Source organism: Tachyglossus aculeatus, chromosome 10 (genome assembly GCF_015852505.1).
Source record: "Tachyglossus aculeatus isolate mTacAcu1 chromosome 10, mTacAcu1.pri, whole genome shotgun sequence".
NCBI classification, from domain to species: domain Eukaryota; kingdom Metazoa; phylum Chordata; class Mammalia; order Monotremata; family Tachyglossidae; genus Tachyglossus; species Tachyglossus aculeatus.
In genome coordinates this window covers 2256962-2282163 of record NC_052075.1, presented here as the reverse complement: position 1 = coordinate 2282163, position 25202 = coordinate 2256962, and the positions used below count along the sequence as shown (strand labels likewise).

Sequence of the window (25202 nt, the reverse complement as noted above, 5' to 3'; positions counted from 1 at the left end):
TTTACAGATGAGGAAACTGAGGCCCAGAGAAGTGAAGTGACTTGCCCAAAGTGACACAGCTGACAATTGGCGGAGCAGGGATTCGAACCCATGACCTCTGACCCCAAGCCCGGGCTCTTTCCCCGGAGCCGCGCTGCTTCAAGTGACATGCCTGAACGGTTAGATTTAATGGCCATCAGTTTTCTACCGCTGCGCCTGACAAATTTAAATGCATCCAGAACTGCGGCTCAATTAAACCTACTCAGCAGACTCGTCGGATAGCCAGCAAATTGAATTAATTTGAGCCGGGGCCGGAAGCTTTAATTATACAGAAATGAAAACTCCGTCCAAGTAAAAGATTTCTCCAAGACCGGAGAAGGCCGGGCACTCAGAAGCGTGATGGGTTTAGTTCTCTGTTTGTTTTTCTCATCATCATCATCAATCGTATTTATTGAGCGCTTACTATGTGCAGAGCACTGTATTAAGCGCTTGGGAAGGACAAATTGGCAGCATATAGAGACAGTCCCTACCCAACAGTGGGCTCACAGTCTAAAAGGGGGAGACAGAGAACAAAACCAAACATACTAACAAAATAAAATAAATATTTTTCCCTTTCCAAACCTTTGTTAAGTGGCCAGGGCTTGAGTGAAGACGATACTGCCCAGATAATAATAATAATTATGGCAATTATTAGGCACTTATCGCGTGCCAGATATTTACTCAGCGCTTGGGTGGATAGAGGCAAGTCGAATTGGACACAGTCTCTGTCCCGCACAGGGCTCACGGTCTTCATCCCCATTTTACAGGTGGGGGAACTGAGGCACAGAGAAGTGACGTGGCTTGCCCAAGGCCATGCAGCAGACAGGTGGTGGAGCTGGGATTAGAACCCATGACCTTCTGATTCCCGGGCCTTGGGGCTAGCCACTGCGCCCTGCTGCTTCTCCTTCCGCTTCTATCCTTCCCTTTCCTCCACCAACAATATTTTAAAGGTCTGGTCCTCCTTAAAGAAGTTAGAAAAGGCAGAGAAGCTATGAGATGGGCGCCATAATGCAGGGGAACAATCGCCACCGCTAGTTCTAATTCATCATCATCATCAATCGTATTTATTGAGCGCTTACTATGTGCAGAGCACTGTACTAAGCGCTTGGGAAGTACAAATTGGCAACATCTAGAGACAGTCCCTACCCAACAGTGGGCTCACAGTCTAAAAGGGGGAGACGGAGAACAAAACCAAACATACTAACAAAATAAAATAAATAGAATAGATATGTACAAGTAAAATAAATAAATAAATAAATAAATAGAGTAATAAATACGTATAAACATATATCCATATATACAGGTGCTGTGGGGAAGGGAAGGAGGTAAGAAGGGGGGGATGGAGAGGGGGACGAGGGGGAATTCAGATAGAGAAGCAGCGTGGCTCAGTGGGAAGAGCCCGGGCTTTGGAGGCAGAGGTCGTGGGTTTGAATCCCGCCTCCGCCACATGTTTGCTGTGTGACCTTGGGCAAGTCACTTCACTTCTCTGAGCCTCAGTTCCCTCATCTGTAAAAATGGGGGATGAAGACTGTAAGCCCTACGTGGGACAACTTGATCTCACTGTATCCCCCCCAGCGCTTAGAACAGTGCTTTGCACATAGTAAGCGCTTAACAAATGCCATCATCATCATTATTATTATTATTATTATTATTATTATTATTATACAGCATGGCCTAGTGGGTAGAGTCAGGGCCCAGGACTCAGAATAATAATAATTATTATTATGGTACTTGTTAATAATAATAATAATAATAATAATAATAATAATAATAATAATGGCACTTGTTAAGCACTTACTATGTGCAAAGCACTGTTCTAAGCGCTGGGGAGGATACAAGGTGACCGGGTTGCCCCAGTTGGGGCTCACAGTCTTCATCCCCATTTTACAGATGAGGTAACTGAGGCCCAGAGAAGTGAAGTGACTCGCCCAAAGTCACACAGCTGCCAATTGGAGGAGCCGGGATTTGAACCCATGACCTCTGACTCCGAAGCCCGGGCTCTTTCCACTTTCTCTTTCTTTTAGACCGTGAGCCCACTGTTGGGTAGGGACCGTCTCTATATGTTGCCAACTTGTACTTCCCAAGCTCTTAGTACAGAGCTCTGCACACAGTAAGCGCTCAATAAATACGATTGATTGATTGATTTCCACTGAGCCACGCTGCCTCTCTACACATTCCAATGATTGACTGAATGAATGAATGAATGGTCCGAGCCGGGATTTGAACCCATGACCTCAGCCTCCTGAGCCCGGGCTTTGAACCCATGACCTCAGCCTCCTGAGCCCGGGCTCTTTCCACTGAGCCCCGCTGCTTCTCTACACTGGATTAATTCATCTTCCACCACTGAGGTCTATCAAAACGCCCCTGCGTAACAGTGACGGTGTTTTTAAGTTCATTCAATTCTATTTATTGAGTGCTTACTGTGTGCAAACCACTGTACTAAGCGCTTGGGGGAGTATAATATAACAACAAACAGATACATTCTTGCCCCCAACAAGCTCACAGTCTAGAGTTGCTTGCTATATGCCGACCACTGTACTATTTTATACCGTGAGCCCCTTGAGGGAAAGGAAATGGGTCTAATCCCCACCGGTATATTCTTTCCCCGCATTTAGTACAGCGCTCTTCACACAGAAAGTGCTTAATAAATACAATTACTATCAATCAATCAATCAATCGTATTTACTATGTGCAAAGTACTGTTCTAAGCGCTGGGGAGGTTACAAGGTGATCAGGTTGTCCCACATGGGGATCACAGTCTTCATCCCCATTTTCCAGGGGAGGGAACTGAGGCCCAGAGAAGTGAAGTGGCTTGCCCAAAGTCACCCAGCTGACAATGGGCGGAGCCGGGATTTGAACCCGTGACCTCTGACTCCAAAGCCCGGGCTCTTTCCACTGACTCCCGAGCCTGTGCCCCCTCTAGACTGTAAGCTCGATGAAGGCAGGGAAGGTGTCTGCTCATTGCTATTTCGATCTCTCCCAAGCGCTTAGCCCAGTGCTCTGTGCTCAATAAATACAACTGACTGTCTGGCTGACACTCCACTAGCCCGTGTGCCTCTCCCAGTGGAAACAGCCCGGGCTTTGGAGTCCGAGGTCCTGAGTTCAAATTCCGGCTCCGTCAACTGTCAATGAGAAGCAGCGTGGCTCAGTGGAAAAAGCCCGGGCTTTGGAGTCAGAGGTCGTGGGTTCAAATCCCGACTCTGCCGCTAGTCAGCTGTGTGACTTTGGGCAGGTCACTTCATTTCTCTGTGTCTCAGTTCCCTCCTCTGTAAAAAAATGGGGATGAAGACTGTGAGCCCCCTGTGGGACAACCCGATCACCTTGTAGCCTCCCCAGCGCTTAGAACAGTGCTTTGCACATAGTAAGTGCTTAATAAATGCCATTATAAAAAAAAAATGGCCAGCTGTGTGACTTTGGGCAAGTCACTTCACTTCTCTGGGCCTCGGTTCCCTTCTCTGCAAAATGGGGATGAAGATCCTATTTTACTTGTACCTATCTATTCTATTTATTTTATTTTGTTAGTATGTTTGGTTTTGTTCTCTGTCTCCCCCTTCTAGACTGTGAGCCCGTTGTTGGGTAGGGACCGTCTCTATATGTTGCCAACTTGGACTTCCCAAGTGCTTAGTACAGTGCTCTGCACACAGTAAGCGCTCAATAAATACGACTGATGATGATGATGATGACTGGGAGCCGCCTGTGGGACAACCTGATTGCCTTGTAATCTCCCCAGCGCTTGGAACAGCACTTTGCACATAGTAAGCGCTTAATAATAATAATAATGGTTATCATTATAATAATTATATAATATATAACATAATACAATATAATATATAATATAATATAATAATATAATATAATATAATATAGTATAATATATTATACTCTCCCCCTTTTAGACTGTGAGCCCACTGTTGGGTAGGGACTGTCTCTATGTGTTGCCAATTTGTACTTCCCAAGCGCTTAGTACAGTGCTCTGCCCATAGTAAGCGCTTAACAATAATAATGGTTATCATTATAATAATTATATAATATATAACACAATACAATATAATATATAATATAATATAATAATATAATATAATATATAATATAGTATAATATATTATACTCTCCCCCTTTTAGACTGTGAGCCCACTGTTGGGTAGGGACTGTCTCTATGTGTTGCCAATTTGTACTTCCCAAGCGCTTAGTACGGTGCTCTGCACATAGTAAGCGCTCAATAAATACGATTGATTGATTGATTGATTGATTATTATTATTATTGTTATTTCCAAACTCCCTCTTGGCCCACCCCACTCACCTCCAGGAGTTGGTCTCCAACGAGTATCCTCCCGTCTCTGGCGGCGGGGCCGTCGGGGTTGATGGCCACCACAAAGATGCTCATGAGGGACCGGTCCTTGTTGCCGGCCAGGCTGAGGCCGAGCCCGTTCTTGTCCTTCTCCAGCTCGATGACGCGCAGCTCCCCCGGCAGATCGGCATATCTCTGCCTGATTTTCTCTGAAAAGCCAAGGACACGGCCCCGCGTCATTCGGGAATCACTTTATCCTCATCATAATAAGCATAATGGCACGTATTAAGCGCTTACTATGTGCCAAGCACTGTTCTAAGCGCTGGGGAGGTTACAAGGTTGTCCCACGGGGGGGCTCACAGTCTTAATCCTCATTTTACAGATGAGGTTGCTGAGGCCCAGAGAATAATAATAATAATAATGATGGTATTTGTTAAGTGCTTACTATGTGCCAAGCACTGTTCTAAGCGCTGGGGAGGATACAAGGTGATCAGGTTGTCCCAAGGGGGGCTCACAGTCCTAATCCTCATTTTACAGATGAGGTCGCTGAGGCCCAGAGAATAATAATAATAATAATGATGGTATTTGCTAAGTGCTTACTATGTGCCAAGCACTGTTCTAAGCACTGGGGAGGCTACAAGGTGATCAAGTTGTCCCAAGGGGGGCTCACAGTCTTAATCCTCATTTTACAGATGAGGTCGCTGAGGCCCAGAGAATAATAATAATAATAATGATGGTATTTGATAAGTGCTTACTATGTGCCAAGCACTGTTCTAAGCGCTGGGGAGGTTACAAGGTTGTCCCACGGGGGGCTCACAGTCTTAATCCTCATTTTACAGATGAGGTCGCTGAGGCCCAGAGAATAATAATAATAATAATGATGGTATTTGTTAAGTGCTTACTATGTGCCAAGCACTGTTCTAAGCGCTGGGGAGGCTACAAGGTGATCAAGTTGTCCCAAGGGGGGCTCACAGTCTTAATCCTCATTTTACAGATGAGGTCGCTGAGGCCCAGAGAATAATAATAATAATAATGATGGTATTTGATAAGTGCTTACTATGTGCCAAGCACTGTTCTAAGCGCTGGGGAGGTTACAAGGTTGTCCCACGGGGGGCTCACAGTCTTAATCCTCATTTTACAGATGAGGTCGCTGAGGCCCAGAGAATAATAATAATAATAATGATGGTATTTGTTAAGTGCTTACTATGTGCCAAGCACTGTTCTAAGCGCTGGGGAGGCTACAAGGTGATCAGGTTGTCCCAAGGGGGGCTCACAGTCTTAATCCTCGTTTTACAGATGAGGTCGCTGAGGCCCAGAGAATAATAATAATAATAATGATGGTATTTGATAAGTGCTTACTATGTGCCAAGCACTGTTCTAAGCGCTGGGGAGGTTACAAGGTTGTCCCACGGGGGGCTCACAGTCTTAATCCTCATTTTACAGATGAGGTTGCTGAGGCCCAGAGAATAATAATAATAATAATAATAATGGTATTTGTTAAGTGCTTACAATGTGCCAAGCACTGTTCTAAGCGCTGGGGAGGCTACAAGGTGATCAGGTTGTCCCAAGGGGGGCTCACCGTCTTAATCCCCAATTTACAGAGGAGGGAACTGAGGCCCAGAAAAGTGAAGTGACTTGCCCAATGTCACACAGCTGACAATTGGCGGAGCCGGGATTTGAACCCATGAACTCTGACTCCAAATCCCAGGCTCTTTCCACTGAGCCACGCTGCTTCCCCAGTAATGGCATTTATTAAGCACTTACTAGGTGCAAAGCACTGTTCTAAGCGCTGGGGAGGTTACAAGGTAATCAGGTTGTCCCTCGTGAGGCTCAGTCTTAATCCCCATTTTCCAGATGAGGTCACTGAGGCACAGAGAAGTGAAGTGACTTGCCCAAAGTCACCCAGCTGGCAATTGGTACAGCCGGCATTTGAACCCATGACCTCTTACTCCAAATCCCGGGCTCTTTCCACTGAGCCACGCTGCTTCCCCAGTAATGGCATTTATTAAGCACTTACTATGTGCAAAGCACTGCAAGGTAATCAGGTTGTCCCTCGTGAGGCTCAGTCTTAATCCCCATTTTCCAGATGAGGTCACTGAGGCCCAGAGAAGTGAAGTGACTCACCCAAAGTCACCCAGCTGACAAGTGGCAGAGCCAGGATTGGAAGCCATGACCTCGGACTCCGAAGCCCGGGCTCTTTCCACTGAGCCACGCTGCTTCCCCAATAATGGCATTTATTAAGCGCTTATTATGTGCAAAGCACTGCTCTCACTGTACCTCGATCTAGTCTATCTCACTGCCAAACTCTCTCCCAAATCCTGCTCTTGTCCCGGAACCCCTTCCCTCTTTGGGTCCATCAGGACGATCATTCTTCCCACCATGAAGGCACATCTCCTCCAAGCGGTTTTCCCTGACTAAGCCCTAATTTTCTCTTCTCCCACTCCCTTCTGCATCAACCTTTCACTTGGATTTGCTCTCTTCACTCACCACTCCCTTAGCCCTCCAGCATTTGCTTTAATTCTATTTCTTCTGACGATTTGGACACCTGTCTACATGTTTTAGTGAGCGCTCAATAAATGCGATTGATTGACTGTCTGTCTCCGGCTTCTAGACTGTGAGCTCGTTGCTGGGTAGGGACCGTCTCTGTATGTCGCCGACGTGTACTTCCCAAGCGCTTAGTCCAGTGCTCTGCACACAGTGAGCGCTCAATAAATACGACTGACTGAATGAATGAATCTTTTGGGGCTTCTGGTGGAGAAGCAGCACGGCCGAGGGGAAGAAGAAGGACTGGGATTCTAATCCCGTTTTTCCCACTTGTCTGTTGTTTGGCCTTCGGCGAGTCGCTTCGCTTCTCTTTTAGACTGTGAGCCCACTGTTGGGGGACAGGGACTGATTAGCTCGTATTCGTTCATTCAGGCAGTCGTATTTCTCGAGCGCTTGCTGTGTGCAGAGCACTGGACTAAGCGCTTGGAAAGTACAATTCGGCAATAAAGAGAGAAAGCCCTGCCCACACCGGGCCTACAGTCTAGAAGCGGGGGGGGAGACAGACATCAAAACAAGTAAACAGGCATCAAAAGCACTTGGGAAGTATTTATTTATTTTACTTGTACATATTTATTCTATTTATTTTATTCTGTTAATATGTTTTGCTCTCTGTCTTCCCCTTCTAGACTGTGAGCCCGCTGTTGGGTAGGGACTGTCTCTATATGTTGCCAACTTGGACTTCCCAAGCGCTCAGTACAGTGCTCTGCACACAGTAAGCGCTCAATAAATACGATCGATTGATTGATTCTCTGGGCCTCCGTTCCCTCATCTGTCGAACGGGGACTACGACCGTGAACCCTCAGTATGATAGGGATCAACAAATATCTACCCCGGTGCTTAGAAAAGTGCTTGGCACACAGTAAGCGCTTAACAAATACCGTGATTCTACCCCAGCGCTTAAAACAGTGCTTGGCACACAGTAAGTGCTTAACAAATACAATGATTATTATTATCGGAAGCAGCATTCCGGACTGAACCCGCGATGGCTGTGCTCACGGTCCTGCGTCCTGTTCAAATTGGAATAAAACTTCTTCTTTTCCCTCCATCTCCATCGGGTTTCTCCACCCGGAGAAGTGCTAACGAGCAACGAAATAAATCAAAATGCGGGCGGGGGACGGATGGGAAGCAACCGCAAGGGGCCCCAACAATCCATAAACGGAATAATCATTCCCTTAATAAGCCGAGCCGGTTTCGGTAAGCGCGAAGAATGATTAGAACTCCTATAAAAGATAATTACGTTGCCCGAAAAGGGGGTTTTGCGACGAAGAATATCGATCACCCGATCGGAGGCGGCAACAGTGAGATTCGGAGAGACCGCGGATTTATTCTGGGTCTTTCTATTCAACCCACCGGCACCCCCGGGGAAGAAAAATCAATGTTTGTCGGTTCTCTTTTGGACAAGCTGCCCCTTTAAGTGGGCTAAGCCTACAGAAACGGAGATATACGGTCTTTTGATGGCCGCATAATGTCACCAAAGCATTAAGGCAGCAACGAGTGACAAATGTTTTCGTAATGCAAACCTTCCACCTTAGGAAATCAGCGTGGACGGTTGCATTTTCTGGGGGCTCTGACTAGAATGCCTCCTCTCACGGGATCTTTTAGACTGTGAGCCCACTGTTGGGTAGGGACTGTCTCTATGTGTTGCCAATTTGTACTTCCCAAGCGCTTAGTACAGTGCTCTGCACATAGTAAGCGCTCAATAAATACGATTGATTGATTAAAGTGGTTCCCACTCTCGATCGGTCAAGAGAATTTACTGAGCGCCTGATGTGTACGGACACTGTTCTAAGTGCTGGGGAGGGGAGGGCCTGTTAACCAGTGGTCTTTGCGCCTGTTATAATAATAATAATAATAATAATAATAATAATAATGATGGTATTTGTTAAGTGCTTACTTATAATAGTAATAATAATGATGGCATTTGTTAAGCGCTTGCTATGTGCAAAGCACCGTTCTAAGCGCTGGGGAGTTTACAAGGTGATCAGGTTGTTCCACATGGGGCTCACGATCTTAATCCCCATTTTACAGATGAGGGAACTGCGGCTCAGAGAATAATAATAATAATAATAATAATAATAATAATAATAATGGCATTTGTTAAGCGCTTACTATGTGCAAAGCACTGTTCTAAGCGCTGGGGGAGATACAAGGTGATCAGGTTGCTCCACATAGGGCTCACAATCTTAATCCCCATTTTACAGATGGGGGAACTGCGGCTCAGAGAAGTGAAGCGACTTGCCCACGATCAAACAGCAGATATCATCAATCATCAATCGTATTTATTGAGTGCTTCCTGTGTGCAGAGCATTGTACTAAGCGCTTGGGAAGTACAAGTTGGCAACATCTAGAGACAGTCCCTACCCAACGGTGGGCTCACAGTCTAAAAGGGGGAGACAGAGAACAAAACCAAACATACTAACAAAATAAAATAAATAGAATAGATATGTACAAGTAAAATAAATAGAGTAACAAATATGTACAAACATATATACATATATACAGGTGCTGTGGGGAAAGGAAGGAGGTAAGATGAGGGGGGGATGGAGAGGGGGCGAGGGGGAGCGGAAGGAAGGGGCTCAGTCTGGGAAGGCCTCCTGGAGGAAGAGAGCTAGCTTGGCATTCCGGGCCCCGGGGATGACGTGCAAAATGGGGATAATAATGATGGTATTTATTAAGCACTATGTGCAAAGCACTGTTCCAAGCGCCGGGGAGGCAACAAGGTGATCAGGTTGTCCCCCGGGGGGCTCACAGTTTTAATTCCCATTTTCCAGATGAGGGAACTGAGGCTCAGAGAAGTGAAGTGACTTGCCCAAAGTCAATGTGGCAGAGCCGGTATTCAAACCCATGACCTCTGACTCCCAAGCCCGGGATCTTTCCATTGAGCCACGTTGCTTCTCTATGTGATCAATGTGCAAAGCACTGTTCTACGCGCTGGGGAGGTTACAAGGTGATCAGGTTGTCCCACGGGGGGCTCACAGTCTTAATCCCCATTTCACAGATGAGGGAACTGAGGCCCAGAGAAGTGAAGTGACTTGCCCAAAGTCACCCAGCTGACAGTTGGTGGAGCCGGAATTCGAACCCATGACCTCTGACTCCTAAGCCCAGGCTCTTTCCATTGAGCCACACTGTTCTGAACGCGTGAAGTCCAGTAACAAGATGGAGTTATCTGGAAGGCCGGTGACGGGTTGGGCGGAGGGGGGCCGAAGGAAGGACGAACCAAATAATAATAATAACAATAATAATAATAATAATGATAATAATAATAATAATAATAGCATTTATTAAGCACTTACTATGTGCAGAGCACTGTTCTAAGCACTGGGGAATTTACAAGGTGATCAAGTTGTCCCATGGGAGGCTCACAGTCTTAATCCCCATTTTACAGATGAGGTAACTGAGGCCCAGAGAAGTGAAGTGACTTGCCCAAAGTCACACAGCTGACAGTTAACGGAGCCAGGATTTGAACCCATGACCTCTGACTCCAAAGCCCGGGCTCTTTCCACTGAGCCACGCTGCTTCTCATAAATGTGAGTATACAAGCGTCTGGTTGGGGTAAATAATAATAATAATAATAATAATGATGGCATTTGTTAAGCGCTTACTATGTGCAGAGCACTGGTCTAAGCGCTGGATGTGAGTACATGGTGACGTGGTTGGAGTAAATGCAAACACATAAGGGTCTGATTGGGGTAAATGCGAGTACATGGCGACGTTTTGGGAGTAAATTTAAGTATACAAAGTCCTGGCTGGGGTAAGCAGAGAAGCAGCGTGGCTCGGTGGAAAGAGCCCGGGCTTTGGAGTCAGAGGTCACGGGTTCAAATCCCGACTCCGCCGATTGTCAGCTGGGTGACTTTGGGCCAGTCACTTCACTTCTCGGTGCCTCAGTTCCCTCATCTGGAAAATGGGGATTAATTCTGTGAGCCCCCCGTGGGACAACCTGATCACCTTGTAACCTCCCTAGCGCTTAGAACAGTGCTTTGCACATAGTAAGCGCTTAATAAGTGCTATAAAAAATGTGAGTTAGACAAGGACGTGGTTGAAGTAAATGCGAGTACAGAAGGGAATGTTTGGGATAAATGCAAATACACACGGGCCTGGCTGGGGTAAATTCATTCATTCAGTCATTCAATCGTATTTACTGAGCGCTTACTGTGTGCAGAGCACTGTACTAAGCGCTTAGCACGGTCCTGAAGTGGTGAAGACGTGCTAATATGTTTTGTTTTGTTAATATGTTTTGTTTTGTTGTCTGTCTCCCCCTTCTAGACTGTGAGCCCGCTGTTGGGTCGGGACTGTCTCTATATGTTGCCAACTTGTACTTCCCTAGCGCTTAGTACAGTGCTCTGCACACAGTAAGTGCTCAATAAATACGATTGACTGATTGATTGAAGGCTGTGAGCCTTTCTAGAGCTTTCTAGACTGTGAGCCCACTGTTGGGTAGGGACCGTCTCTAGATTTTGCCAACTTGTACTTCCAAAGCGCTTAGTACAGTGCTCTGCACAGAGTGAGCGCTCAATAAATACGATTGAATGAATGAATGAATTGATGGGACCCGAGGGGAAGATGAATTCATACCGTCATTATGATTTATCCCAACCCGGCCCTTGTGACCTCTTATTTACCCCAACCACGTATTTGTGCACGCTACGTGAGAAGCAGCTTGGCGTAGTGGCTAGAATCAATCAATCAATCAATCATATTTATTGAGTGCCTACTGTGTGCAGAGCACTGTACTAAGCGCTTGGGCAGTACAAGTTGGCAACATCTAGAGACGGTCCCTACCCAACAGTGGGCTCACACTCTAGAAGGCTCTAGAAGGGCTCACAGTCTTCAATCAATCAATCAATCATATTTATTGAGCGCCTACTGTGTGCAGCGCACTGTACTAAGCGCTTGGAAAGTACAAGTTGGCAACATATAGAGACGGTCCCTACCCAACAGTGGGCTCACAGTCTCGAAGGCTCTAGAAGGGCGCACAGTCTTCACTCAATCAATCAACCAATCGTATTTATTGAGCGCTTACTGTGTGCAGAGCACTGTAGAACCCGGGTCTGGAGTCAGAAGGTCATGGGTTCTAATCCCGGCTCTGCCCCTTGCTGCTGTGTGAGCTTGGGCAAGTCACTTCACTTCTCTGGGCCTCAGCACACTCGCCTGTAAAATGGGGATTGAGGCCGTGAGCCCCACGATGAATTGACTGAACGAATGAATTCTATTTATTATGGCCGGTTGTTTTGATGTGTATACATCTATAATTCTATTTATATTCATTCATTCATTCAGTCGTATTTATTGAGCGCTTACTGTGTGCAGAGCACTGTACTAAGCGCTTGGGAAGTACAAGTTGGCAACATATAGAGGCGGTCCCTGCCCAACAGCGGGCTCACAGTCTAGAAAGGGGAAAAAGAGAACAAAACAAAACATATTAATAAAATAAATAGAATAAAACATGTACAAATAAAATAAATACACTCGATTTACTTGTATCCACCCCCGCGCTTAGAACGGTGCCCGGCACATAGTAAGCGCTTAACAAATACCATCGTTAGTATTATTAATCAATCAATCAATCAATCGTATTTATTGAGCGCTTACTGTGTGCAGAGCACTGTACTAAGCCCTTGGGAAGTCCAAGTTGGCAACATATAGAGACGGTCCCTACCCGACAGCGGGCTCACAGTCTAGAAGGGGAAGACAGAGAACAAAACATATTAACAGAATAAAATAAATAGAATAAATATGTACAAGTAAAATAAATACTTCCCAAGTGCTTTTGATGCCTGTTTACTTGTTTTGATGTCTGTCTCCCCCGTCTTCTAGACTGTAGGCCCGGTGTGGGCAGGGCTTGTCTCTCTTTATTGCTGAATTGTACACTCCAAGCGCTTAGTACAGTGCTCCGCACACAGCAAGCGCTCGAGAAATACGACTGCCTGAATGAACGAATACGAGCTAATCAGTCCCTGTCCCCCACGGGGCTCACACCCAGTCTTTTAATCCCCATTTTACAGATGGGGTCACGGGGAAGTGATTGGATTGGAATCCAGATCCTCCGGCTCCCGGGCCCTTCCCGCCGGACCCCGCTGCTTTCCCAGTCAGCCGAGGGGAAAGGTTTTTCCACCGTAGCGACCATCTGGTCCCGACCTTCGGAGTTACCACGCTCAATGCTGGGAACGCGCCTTTCGAAAGAGCCGCCGTGAACCCGTGTTTGCCGCTTAAATTGATTCCCGGCGGGGAAAAGGAGAAATTAGCTTCCGCCGTACTGGCTGCGGCTTGGAATTCCTCTCTCGGAGGGGGTCTCGTCATTAAACTGCTCTCAGTCCGCAAACTAGTCATAAAAGGGCAGCTCACAGCCGGGAAGGCCGGGAAGAAAAGACGGCAAACCCAACAGCCACGAACGGTTAGGAATTTGGGCCCGTAATTAAACCCAACGGGAGCCCGAGCACTTGAGCCATTAGGGAATTTGAGCGGGGGAAAATAATAGTGTGCCTTACTGTAACATTCCCCTCATTTTCCCTGCTCCCTCTCCCTGACTGTGAGCCCACTGAAATTCAAGTTCTTTATTTATTTTACTTGTACGTATCTATTCCATTTATTTGATTTTGTTAGTATGTTTGGTTTTGGTCTCTGTCTCCCCCTTTTAGACTGTGAGCCCACTGCTGGGTAGGGACCGTCTCTATATGTTGCCAACTTGTACTTCCCAAGCACTTAGTACAGTGCTCTGCACACAGTAAGCGCTCAATAAAGATGATTGATTGATTGATTGTCTAAGGTTAATCCCGTTTCCCAGAAGCCACAGTTCTCTTGCGGGATTCGGAGTTCCCTGCTCTAGGTGCTTCCAGACTTTTCCGATAAATACGACTGATTGATAATAATAATAATAATGATGGCATTTATTAAGCGCTTACTATGTGCAAAGCACTGTTCTAAGTGCTGGGGGGTTACAAGGTGATCCGGTTGTTTCACAATCTTATTCCCCATTTTACAGATGAGGTAACTGAGGTGCAGAGAAATTAAGCGACTTGCCCCAAATCACACAGCTGACAATTGGCGGAGCCGGGATTCGAACCCATGGACTCTGACTCCAAAGCCCGGGCTCTTTCCACTGAGCCACACTGCTTCCCCAAGGTAATCAGGTTGTCCCACGGGGGGCTCACAGTTTAATCTCCATTTTCCAGATGAGGTAACTGAGGCCCAGAGAAGTGAAGTGACTTACCCAAAGTCACACAGCTGACAATTGGCGGAGCCAGGATTTGAACCCATGACCTCGGACTCCAAAGCCCGGGCTCTTTCCACTGAGCCACCGTCACCTACGCTCTCAATAATGATAATAGTTATGGTGTTTCAGTCAGTGGCGTTTATTGAGCGCTTACTATGTGCAGAGCACTGTTCTAAGCGCGTGGGAGAGTACAGTCTAACAGGATTAGCGCTTTTGTGGAGCGCTTACAGTGCTAAACGCTGGGGTGGAGCCGAGCAAATCGGGTTGGTCACAATCCCCGTCCCACACTGGGGCACGCGGGCTCGATCCCCATTTTACAGATGAGGCAACTGAGGCACAGAGAAGCGAAGTGACTTGCCCAAGGTCACAGAGCGGACAAGCGGCGGAGTCGGAATTAGGACACGGGCCCTTCTGGCACACAGGGCTCGGCTCCATCCATTACACCATGCTGTTTCACCTGATCTGAACCCCCGCCTTACCTCCTTCCCTTCCCCACAGCACCTGTATATACGTATATATGTTTGTACGGATTTATTACTCTATTTATTCATTTATTTTACTTGTACATATTCTATTTATTTTATTTGGTTAATAGGTTTTGTTTTGTTCTCCATCTCCCCCTTCTAGACCGTGAGCCCACGGTTGGGGAGGGACCGTCTCTATATGTTGCCAACTTGGACTTCCCAAGTGCTTAGTACAGTGCTCTGCACACAGTAAGTGCTCAATAAATACGATTGATTGATTGATTGATCAGGTTTCTAATCCCGGCACATCCGCTAGGTAAATCACTCCCCTTCTCCAGGCCTCAGCTCCCTCTTCCGTAAAATAATAATAAGAATGACGATGGTATTTGTTAAGCGCTTACTATGTGCAAAGCACAACAAAACAAGTCTTTTAGACTGTGAGCCCACTGTTGGGTAGGGACTGTCTCTATATGTTGCCAATTTGTACTTCCCAAGCGCTTAGTACAGTGCTCTGCACATAGTAAGCGCTCAATAAATACGATTGATGATGATGATGATGTAGACAGGTGTCGACACGGTCAGAACGAATAGAATTACAGCTACGTGAACATCACTAACAAATGAATAGAATAGTAAATATGTACAAGTAAAATAGAGTAATAAATCTGTACAAACATATATACAGGGGCTGTGGGGAGGGGAAGGAGGTAGGGTGGAGGGGATGGGGAGGAGGAGAGGAAAAAGGGGGCTCAGTCTGGGAAGGCTTCTTGGAGGAGGTGAGCTCTCAGGAGGGATTTGAAGGGAGGAAGAGAGCTAGATTGGCGGATGTGCGGAGGGAGGGCGTCCCGGGCCAGGGGGAGGACGTGGGCCGGGGGTCGACGGCGGGACGGGCGAGAATCATCAATCGTATTTATTGAGCGCTTACTATGTGCAGAGCACTGTACTAAGCGCTTGGGAAGTACAAATTGGCAACATATAGAGACAGTCCCTACCCAACAGTGGGCTCACAGTCTAAAAGGGGGAGACAGAGAACAAAACCAAACATACTAACAAAATAAAATAAATAGAATAAACAAATAGAGTAATAAATATGTACAAACATATACACATATATACAGGTGCTGTGGGGAAGGGAAGGAGGTAAGATGGGGGGGATGGAGAGGGGGACGAGGGGGAGAGGAAGGAAGGGGCTCAGTCTGGGTAAACTGAGAATGAGGTAAACTGAGGAGGTGAGTGGTGGCAGGGGAGTGGAGGGGGGGAGATGGGATGGAGAAGGAGAGAAGGGAGGTGAGGCAGGAGGGGGCCAGGGGATGGACAGCCTGGAAGCTGAAGGGTATCATGGCCTAGGGGACAGAGTGCGAGATTAGGAGCGTGGAGACCCTGGTTTTAGTCCCATTTCTGCTTATCGCCTGTTGTGTGACCCTAGGCAAGTCGCCCAACCTCTCTGGGCCTCAGCCTCCTCACGTGCAAAACGGGCACAAGAAGGCTCCTCTCCGTACCGTGCCTACAACCACCTCCTCTACCTCGCCACGGATCCCTTAGGTAAGAGAAGCAGCGTGGCTCAGTGGGAAAAGCCCGGGCTTTGGAGTCAGAGGTCGCGGGTTCGAATCCCGGCTCCACCCCAAGTCTGCTGTGTGACCTTGGGCAAGTCACTTCACTTCTCTGAGCCTCAGTTATCTTATCTGTAAAAATGGGGATTAAGACTGTGAGCCCTCCGTGGGACAACTTGATCGCATTGTATCCCCCCCAGCGCTTAGAACAGTGCTTTGCACGTAGTAAGCGCTTAATAAATGCCATTATTATTATTATTATTATTATCCCTCGCCCACATCCTCCCTCTGGCCTGGAATGCCCTCCCTCCTCAAATCCAACCGACAATTATTCTCCCACGCTTCAAGGCCTCACGTGAGACCGGGATTGTTGTCCCATCCATTCACGTCATTCGGATCCCGGTGTTTAGAGAAGCAGTGTGGCTCAGTGGAAAGAGCCTGGGCTTTGGAGTCAGAGTTCATGGGTTCGAATCCCGGCTCCGCCACGTCTGCTGTGTGACCTTAGGCAAGTCACTTGACTTCTCTGAGCCCTTATCTGTAAAATGAGGATTAAGACTGTGAGCCCCGCGTGGGACAACTTGATCCCATTGTATCCTCCCAGTGCTTAGAAACAGTGCTTTGCACATAGTAAGCGCTTAACAAATGCCATCATTATTATTATTATTATTTAGCACAGGGCTTGGCACTCAGTACCAGCTTAATGAATAACACCGTCATTAGAAAATCAGCTCACCCATTTTTAACTTGTCGCATCTCCACCCCGTTGCTTGGCAGGCTGCGGATTATGGATGTCCCCTCACAAGTAAAATTAAAAACCCATTTGAGAGACCGTCGTTAATAAGGCACGCGGCAAGGCACGTCTGACAAATGGACGGAGACTGAGCCCCCTTTTTCCTCTCCTCCTCCCCACCCCACCATGCCCTACCTCCTTCCCCTCCCCACAGCCCCTGTATATATGTTTCTACCGATTTATTCCTCTATTTATTTTACTTGTCCATATCTACTATTCTATTTATTCTGTTGATGATGTGCATCTAGCTTTATTTCTATTTATTCTGATGACTTGACACCCGTCCACATGTTTTGTTTTGTTGTCTGTCTCCTCCTTCTAGACGGTGAGCCCGTTGTTGGGTAGGGACCGTCTCTACATGTGGCCGACTTGTACTTCCCAAGCGCTTAGTACAGTGCTCTGCTGTGCTTAATAAATGCGACTGTTGGGTAGGGACTGTATATGTTGCCAGCTTGTACTTCCCAAGCGCTTAGTACAGTGCTCTGCACACAGTAAGCGCTCAATAAATACGACTGATTGGTTGAATGAATGAATAATAATAATAATAATGGTATTTGGTAAGCACTTACTATGTGCAAAGCATTGTTCTAAGCGCTGGGGTGATACAAGCGCTTAGTACAGTGCTCTGCACACAGTAAGCGCTCAATAAATATGATTGAATGACTGAATTTAAGTTAATCAACTCAGATACAGTCCCTGTCCCACCTGGGGCTCCCAGTCTAAGTAGGAGGGAGAACAGGTATTGAAACCCCATTTTGCAGCTGAGGAAACTGAGGGACTGAGAAGCTAATAAGTTAGTGGAAAGGGCCCGGGCTTGGGAGTCAGAGGTTGTGGGTTCTAATCCCGGCTCCGCCACTTGTCAGCTGGGTGACTTTGGGCAAGTCACTTCACTTCTCTGGGCCTTCAGTTCCCTCATCTGTAAAATGGGGATTAAGACTGCGAGCCCCACGTGGGACAACCTGATTACGTTGTATCTACCCCAGTTCTTCAAACAGTGCTTGGCATATAGTAAGCGCTTAATAAATACCTTACGGTGCTTACTGTGTGCAGAACACTGCACTAAGAGCTTGGAGAGTACAATATAACAGTATAAGAGAGTTGGTAGGCACATTCCCTGCCCTCAAGGAGCTTACAGTTTAAAGGGGGAGACAGACATTAGTACAAATAAATAAATCACGGACATATTTACTATTCTATTTATTTTGTTAATGATGTGCATATAGCTATAATTCTATTTGTTCTGACGATTTTGACACCTGTCTCCGTGTTTTGTTTTGTGGTCTGTCTCCCCCTTCTTAAAAATAATAATGGCATTTATTAAGCGCTTACGATGTGCAAAGCACTGTTCTAAGCGCTGACTATGTTCTTGACTGTGAGCCCATTGTTGGGTAGGGATCGCTCAATCAATCAATCATATTTATTGAGCGCTTACTATGTGCAGAGCACTGTACTAAGCGCTTGGGAATTACAAATTGGCAACATATAGAGACAGTCCCTACCCAACATTGGGCTCACAAGTTGCCAACTTGGACTTCCCAACTGCTTAGTACAGTGCTCTGCACACAGTAAGCGCTTAATAAATACGACTGAATGAATGAATAATAATAATAATAATGATGGTATTTGTTAAGCACTTACTATGTGCAAAGCACTGTTCTAAGCGCTGTGTTCTTGACTGTGAGCCCACTGTTGGGTAGGGACCATCTCTATATGTTGCCAACTTGTACTTCCCAACTGCTTAGTACAGTGCTCTGCACACAGTAAGCGCTTAATAAATACGATTGAATGAATGAATAATAATAATGATGATGGTATTTGTTAAGCACTTACTATGTGCAAAGCACTGTTCTAAGCGCTGACTGTGTTCTTGACTGTAAGCCCATTGTTGGGTAGGGACCGTCTCTATATGTTGTCAACTTGTACTTCCCAACTGCTTAGTACAGTGCTCCGCACACAGTGAGCGCTCAATAAATACGACTGAATGAATGAATGAACCAGGGACAGGGACTGTGTCCAACCTGATTTGTTTGTATCCACCCCAGCATTTAGTACAGCACCTGACACTCAGAAAGCACTTAAATGCCACAGTTATTATTAAGGAGCTTACAGCTTGGGCAAGTCACTTCACTTCTCTGGGCCTCAGTTACCTCATCTGTAAAACGAAGATGATGACTGCGAGCCCCATGAGGGACGGGGACTGTGTCCAACTTGAATTATTTGGATTTACCCAAGCGCTTAGAACAGGGCCTGCCCCATGGTAAGTGCTTAACAAATACCCTAAAAAAACCCAAAACTGAAATCCTGCCATTACTTCCCCCCACCAAAAAACTTCAACCGGGGCTGCGGTTTTCCCAGCTACGAAATGGGAATAATGAGATTAAAGGGCAGAATTTATTCTTCTTCAAAGGCAGAAAAAGGGACAATCAGGCATTCAATTCAATTCACTGGAAGCAGCGTGGCTCAGGGGAAAGAGCCCGGGCTTTGGAGTCAGAGGTCATGGGTTCAAATCCCGGCTCCGCCACATGTCTGCCGTGTGACCTTGGGCGAGTCACTTCACTTCTCTGAGCCTCAGTTACCTCATCTGTAAAATGGGGATTAAGACTGTGAGCCCCCCGTGGGACAACCTGATCACCTTGTATCCACACCAGCGCTTAGAACAGCGCTTTGCACAGAGTAAGCGCTTAATAAACGCCATCATCATTCAATAAAAGATATTGACTGCTGTAAGGGCTGAATGAATAAAACAATATTAATGAGGGTAATCTTCCAACATATAAGGCACTCTGAGAAAAGACTACTACAAGACGCATTATGGATCCCTTGAGGGCCAGGGCCTGTGTCAAAACTCCCGCCGCTTAGTACAACGTCGCGCACAAAGTAGCGCTTAATAAACGCCATCACCACCGCACATCTCTCTGGTTTATTTCATAAGCGACGATTACAGAACTCCCCCCACACCTCCAACCTGTAAGAGTTTGAATTTTGGGCCCGGAATTTATTTTCCTCAGGCCTCTATCGATGCAAAAACGGCTTGCGCTTAAAAAAGCTAGAAAAAGCCCGATCAATTAAAATGATGGATGGCTAACCCATCGTCGCCAACAAAGAATCCTTTTAAGCCACGCACCAACTATGGAAACGGAAAGCTGGAGGAAAACAATATCCTAAATAAACGGCTGGCGCCTCACCACAGAAACAGTTCCATTTCCTGCTGAAACGGAGGCCTCGGACTCATCCCGGCCTCTGGATTTCCGCCCCCGGCCCCCCTCTCCGCGGCTCTCGGTGGCACCGCGTCTGAGCCCCAAAGAGGAGGTGGGCCGAATTGGTTTCGGCGTTACGCTTTTTGTTTCTCGGCGGCGAAGACGGATCGCTCAATCAATCAATCATATTTATTGAGCGCTTACTAGGTGCAGAGCACTGTACTAAGCGCTTGGGAAGTACAAATTGGCAACATATAGAGACAGTCCCTACCCAACAGTGGGCTCACAGTCTAAAAGACTCACCGGAGCGGGGGGTCTTTTGCGACCGACCGGTTTTTCGCGAAGTCTCCATGAGGATTCATTCCCCTCACTGAAGACCGGCCTCGCGATACGAAACACGTCCACCTCCCTCCGGGAAAGGGGATTTGAGTGATTAATCGTGGACATCCGGAAAATCAAAGAGGATCCTTATGGTACATGCAGAACTCAGTCAGACGTGATCGTTTTTTGAATATGGGCCACTCGCATGCTAACTGGCCCTGGACCAGGGCGACAAGAGGCTTACATCTATCCCTTCCCCACAGCACCTGTATATATGTATATATGTTTGTACATATTTATTACTCTATTTATTTTACTTGTACCTATCTATTCTATTTATTTTATTTTGTTAGTATGTTTGCTTTTGTTCTCTGTCTCCCCCTTCCAGACTGTAAGCCCACTGTTGGGTAGGGACTGTCTCTATATGTTGCCAACTTGGACTTCCCAAGCACTTAGTACAGTGCTCTGCACACAGTCAGCGCTCAATAAATACGATTGATTGATTGACTGATCAATAAGATACTGGCTTAGGTCAGAATTCTCTTCCAACAGAGTTTTTTCAATGGGCCAAATATTCGTGGCCATTGATCCTCCACCACTGGACGATGGGAGAATTTAAGCCGGCGTTTCCACTCATTCAGTCGGATTTATTGAGCGCTTTTACTGGGTGCAGAGCACTGTACTAAGCGCTTGGAAACAGAAGCAGTGTCTAGAGCACCCTAAGATTCTGACGCGGATGACGAGGGCCAGAGGCGACATTCCCTTACAGGGGAGGGGGGAGGAGATTAATAAGAGGAACCGGAGGAGATAACTTCCTGTTGGGGAGTGGGATGGGAGAATAAGCCGAGGGTTGGATGTAGAAGGGATATAAAACTCCCTGTGGAAAGAGGAAAACAAGATCGTAAAAATCGACGTGAGATCGATCTACTAAATTTGGTTATCCTTCGGGTCTTTGGACGTTGTGCTGTGCTCTCCCAAGCGCTTAGTAATAATAATAATAATGATGGCACTTATTAAGCGCTTACTATGTGCAGAGCACTGTTCTAAGCGCTGGGGGGATACAAGGTGATCAAGTTGTCCCACGTGGGGCTCACAGTCTCAATCCCCATTTTACGGATGAGGGAACTGAGGCTCAGAGGAGTTAAGTGACTTGCCCAAGGTCACACAGCAGACACGTGGTGGAGTCGGGATTCGAACCCATGACCTCCGACTCCAAAGCCCGTGCTCTTTTCCACTGAGCCACGCTGCTTAATAACTGTGGCAACCCCACAGCACCTGCATATATGTATATATGTTTGTACATATTTATTACTCTATTTATTTATTTATTTTACTTGTACCTATCTGTACAGTTATTAGTACCTATTACAGTACCTATTACAATACCTATTAGTACTGTCCCACATCATCATCAATCGCATTTATTGAGCGCTTACTACGTGCAGAGCACTGTACTAAGCGCTTGGGAAGTACAAATTGGCAACATATAGAGACAGTCCCTACCCAACAGTGGGCTCACAGTCTAAAAGACACAGTAAGCGCTCAATAAATACACTGAATGAACGCCCTTCTTGACGTAGACAACACAAAATGGATGCCGCTGGCTGAGGCAATGATTTGGACTCCCTCGAACCAAGTCGAGACACGAGGGTGGGGAGCAGTCTCAACCGAGAGAATCTGTCACGTACATACTAGCTCGACGCTGAAGAATAACACGTCCTCTTTATTGAATGTACGGGATCGGTATCCGCCCAGCTCCCAAGGGAACAGACACACTGCTGAAGGTGTGTTTTCAAGGGCTGGGATTATTAATATTATGGTACTCGTTAAGCGCTTAGTATGCTCTGTTCGAAACTCTGGGGTACAATTAAGTTAGTCAAGTTGGATACAGTCCCTGTCAATCAATCAATCGTATTTATTGAGCGCTTACTGTGTGCAGAGCGCTGTACTAAGCAGTTGGAAAGTACAAGTCGGCAACACATAGAGACGGTCCCTACCCAACAGCGGGCTCACAGTCTAGAAGGGGGAGACAGAGAACAAAACCAAACATACTAACAAAATAAAATAAATAGAATAGATACGTACAGGATAAATAAATAGAGTAATAAATATGTACAAATCAATCAATCAATCAATCGTATTTATTGAGCGCTTCCTATGTGCAGAGCACTGTACTAAGCGCTTGGGAAGTACAAATTGGCAACACACAGAGACAGTCCCTACCCAACAGTGGGCTCACAGTCTAAAAGGGGGAGACAGAGAACAGAACCAAACATACCAACAAAATAAAATAAATAGGATAGAAATGTACAAGTAAAATAAATAAATAAATAAATAAATAGAGTAATAAATATGTACAACCATATATACATATATACAGGTGCTGTGGGGAAGGGAAGGAGGTAAGATGGGGGGGAGGGAGACGGGGACGAGGGGGAGAGGAGGGAAGGGGCTCAGTCTGGGAAGGCCTCCTGGAGGAGGTGAGCTCTCAGCAGGGCCTTGAAGGGAGGAAGAGAGCTAGCTTGGCGGATGGGCTCACCCTCTTAATCCCCATTTTACAGATGAGGTAACTGAGGCCCAGAGAAGTGAAGTGACTTGTCCAAGGTCACACAGCAGACGTGTGGCGGGGCCGGGATTAGAACCCGTGCCCTTCCGGCTGCCAGGAGCGGGCTCTATCCATTCCGCCACACTGCTTCTCAATGGGATGGGGAGTCCATTAGGTATCTTGGCTAGAAATGGCTAAAATTGGGGTTGGCTGGAGAAGTTGCTGAGCCTCAGGTGACCGTGTCCCGCTGAGGGGGAAAAGGGTGGACGATGTGGGGTGTCTGACACGGTGGGCCTGGCAATCACTATCCTTCTAGACCAATCACAGTCGTCCGACCGCCACTCCCCAAAGCGCTCACACCTCCTCTTCCTCATCCTCGATACCGACCTGCCGGCAGACAACCCCCAAAAACAAAGAAAGTCGGTCGGTGTAAGATCAGAAAATTACACCGAACCTCTCGGAATACCGATGACGCTTCCCTCAACTGTAAGGACTAAGGAAGGGCAGAGGTAAGCCGAAGACAACCAGAATGGCCGGTCGTTATCACGGCGACTACCTAAAACGGTGAAAAGTAAAAAGAGAAATACGGCTTCGACGGCTGGGACTATGAGATTTCTCGAAATATTTTAATTAAATAGAGCTGGGCCGTTTAGATGATGTCAGTACAGCGCTAATCACATTAGCAGAAAACAGAGCTCAGGCAACGTTACAGGACTGGAATACAGTCTACTCTGAAAGGCGTTCTTTCGTTTACTACCATTTTGGCTTCACCGCGTACTCCTCCCTATAAAACGAAACGCTGGATGTTCAGTTTGGGTTTTAAATGCACCAGCAGAGTTTGACTGTAATTTTAAAACACCGAACATCCTACTGAAGTGAAGCCTGGGGGGTGGGGACAAGTCGTGGTTTCTCTATCCACAGCAATTCTGGAAAGACGGACTATGAATAGGAAATTGAGGATTAGGAATTGTGGCATCTCAGGTACCAGCAGAGTTTTATAAGCTGCTCTCTCCTCCATCCTCGAAACCAAGGCTGCCCGGAAGATACTGTCTTCGTCACATTTTATCGATCCAACATACGATCTCGGTATATGTCCGCAGACAGGCACGGACTCACACACACACGCGCGTGCTCTCGCTCCCTCTCTCCTCCTTTCTCCCCCCACCCCCTTTCTCCCTCTCCGACCTCGGAAAAATGGCTTAGCTTACCATTGTTCCAACCTCCGGTACCCACCGGTCTCTGACCCGCGGCCGACCCGGCCCAACCTGGGGCCGCAAGGTAACCGCGACCTTACCTGGGCATCCCCCCTGTACCATCGTCGCCCGGCTACGCGCTTCAGGGTATCCGCATTCCCGACCGATGCTCCCGGCCCCTCGGGCGGCCCGGATCCTCGGCCGCAGGCTCTCGCCTCTCCGCTGACGACCTTGGGCCTGTCTCCCCGAGATTTGCTTCTCCTTCGGGGCCCGCCGTCAGTCTATTATGCGCGGCAATCGATTCCCGCTCCCCCCGAGCCACCCGCGAGCTAGCAGGCGGGCGCAGCTGGCGGGCGACGAGCCCTGCCTGCGGAAGCCCGGCTTGGCGACATCTGACCCGCCGGGGCGGCACTCGGAGGCGACCGGTCCCAGAGTGACATCTCTATCGCCAGATGCTCCCCCGCCCTCGCTTCGACCGACTGTCGCCCGGCCCGGGAGACCCCCCGCCTCCCGCCCTCCCCCTCCATCCCCCAATTCCTTCGATGGCCCCTCTGCTTCGCAGAAAGACCCTCCCCAGCTGGGATTAAAAGCCACGGCGGACGATTTTAAATCGACCAGGAGGAGCCGATCCGCTGCTGGCTGCCCTATTGCTCTGCGAGGTTTGGGGCTCCCTTCAAGAACAAAGGAGCCGTCTGGCTACGTCGGGTGCACCTAAAACTCATTTTTGAACAGTCGGCGGGGGTCCTCCCGGAATTCGATTCTCCCCCCCGTCCCGCTTTATCTTTCGATGGAAGAAATATTTTAGATCCCCTCCAGCACGCTCACTTTGAAGAGATAAAAGAGTCGCGTCGAGAGCTCTCAGATGAGACTTTTCTTTCCCCTCGGAAAGCTGAAACTATGTTGACGGCGGAAGTTATTTCTGAATTTTTTCGACTGCGAGCCCACTGTTGGGTAGGGACTGTCTCTATATGTTGCCAACTTGGACTTCCCAAGCGCTTAGTACAGCGCTCTGCACACAGTAAGCGCTCAATAAATACGATTGATTGATTGATTGATTGATTGTGAGCCCGCTGTTGGGTAGG

At 47.3% G+C, this 25202-nt stretch overlaps 1 protein-coding gene across 1 annotated transcript in view; it reads right to left on the bottom strand.

The window, feature by feature from the left end:
* PATJ (PATJ crumbs cell polarity complex component) overlaps positions 1-25202 on the bottom strand; it is a 254691-nt gene that overhangs the window by 78068 nt on the left and 151421 nt on the right. The window contains 1 exon segment of the mRNA XM_038752385.1: positions 4319-4515. Coding sequence (XP_038608313.1) covers positions 4319-4515 — 197 coding nt within the window.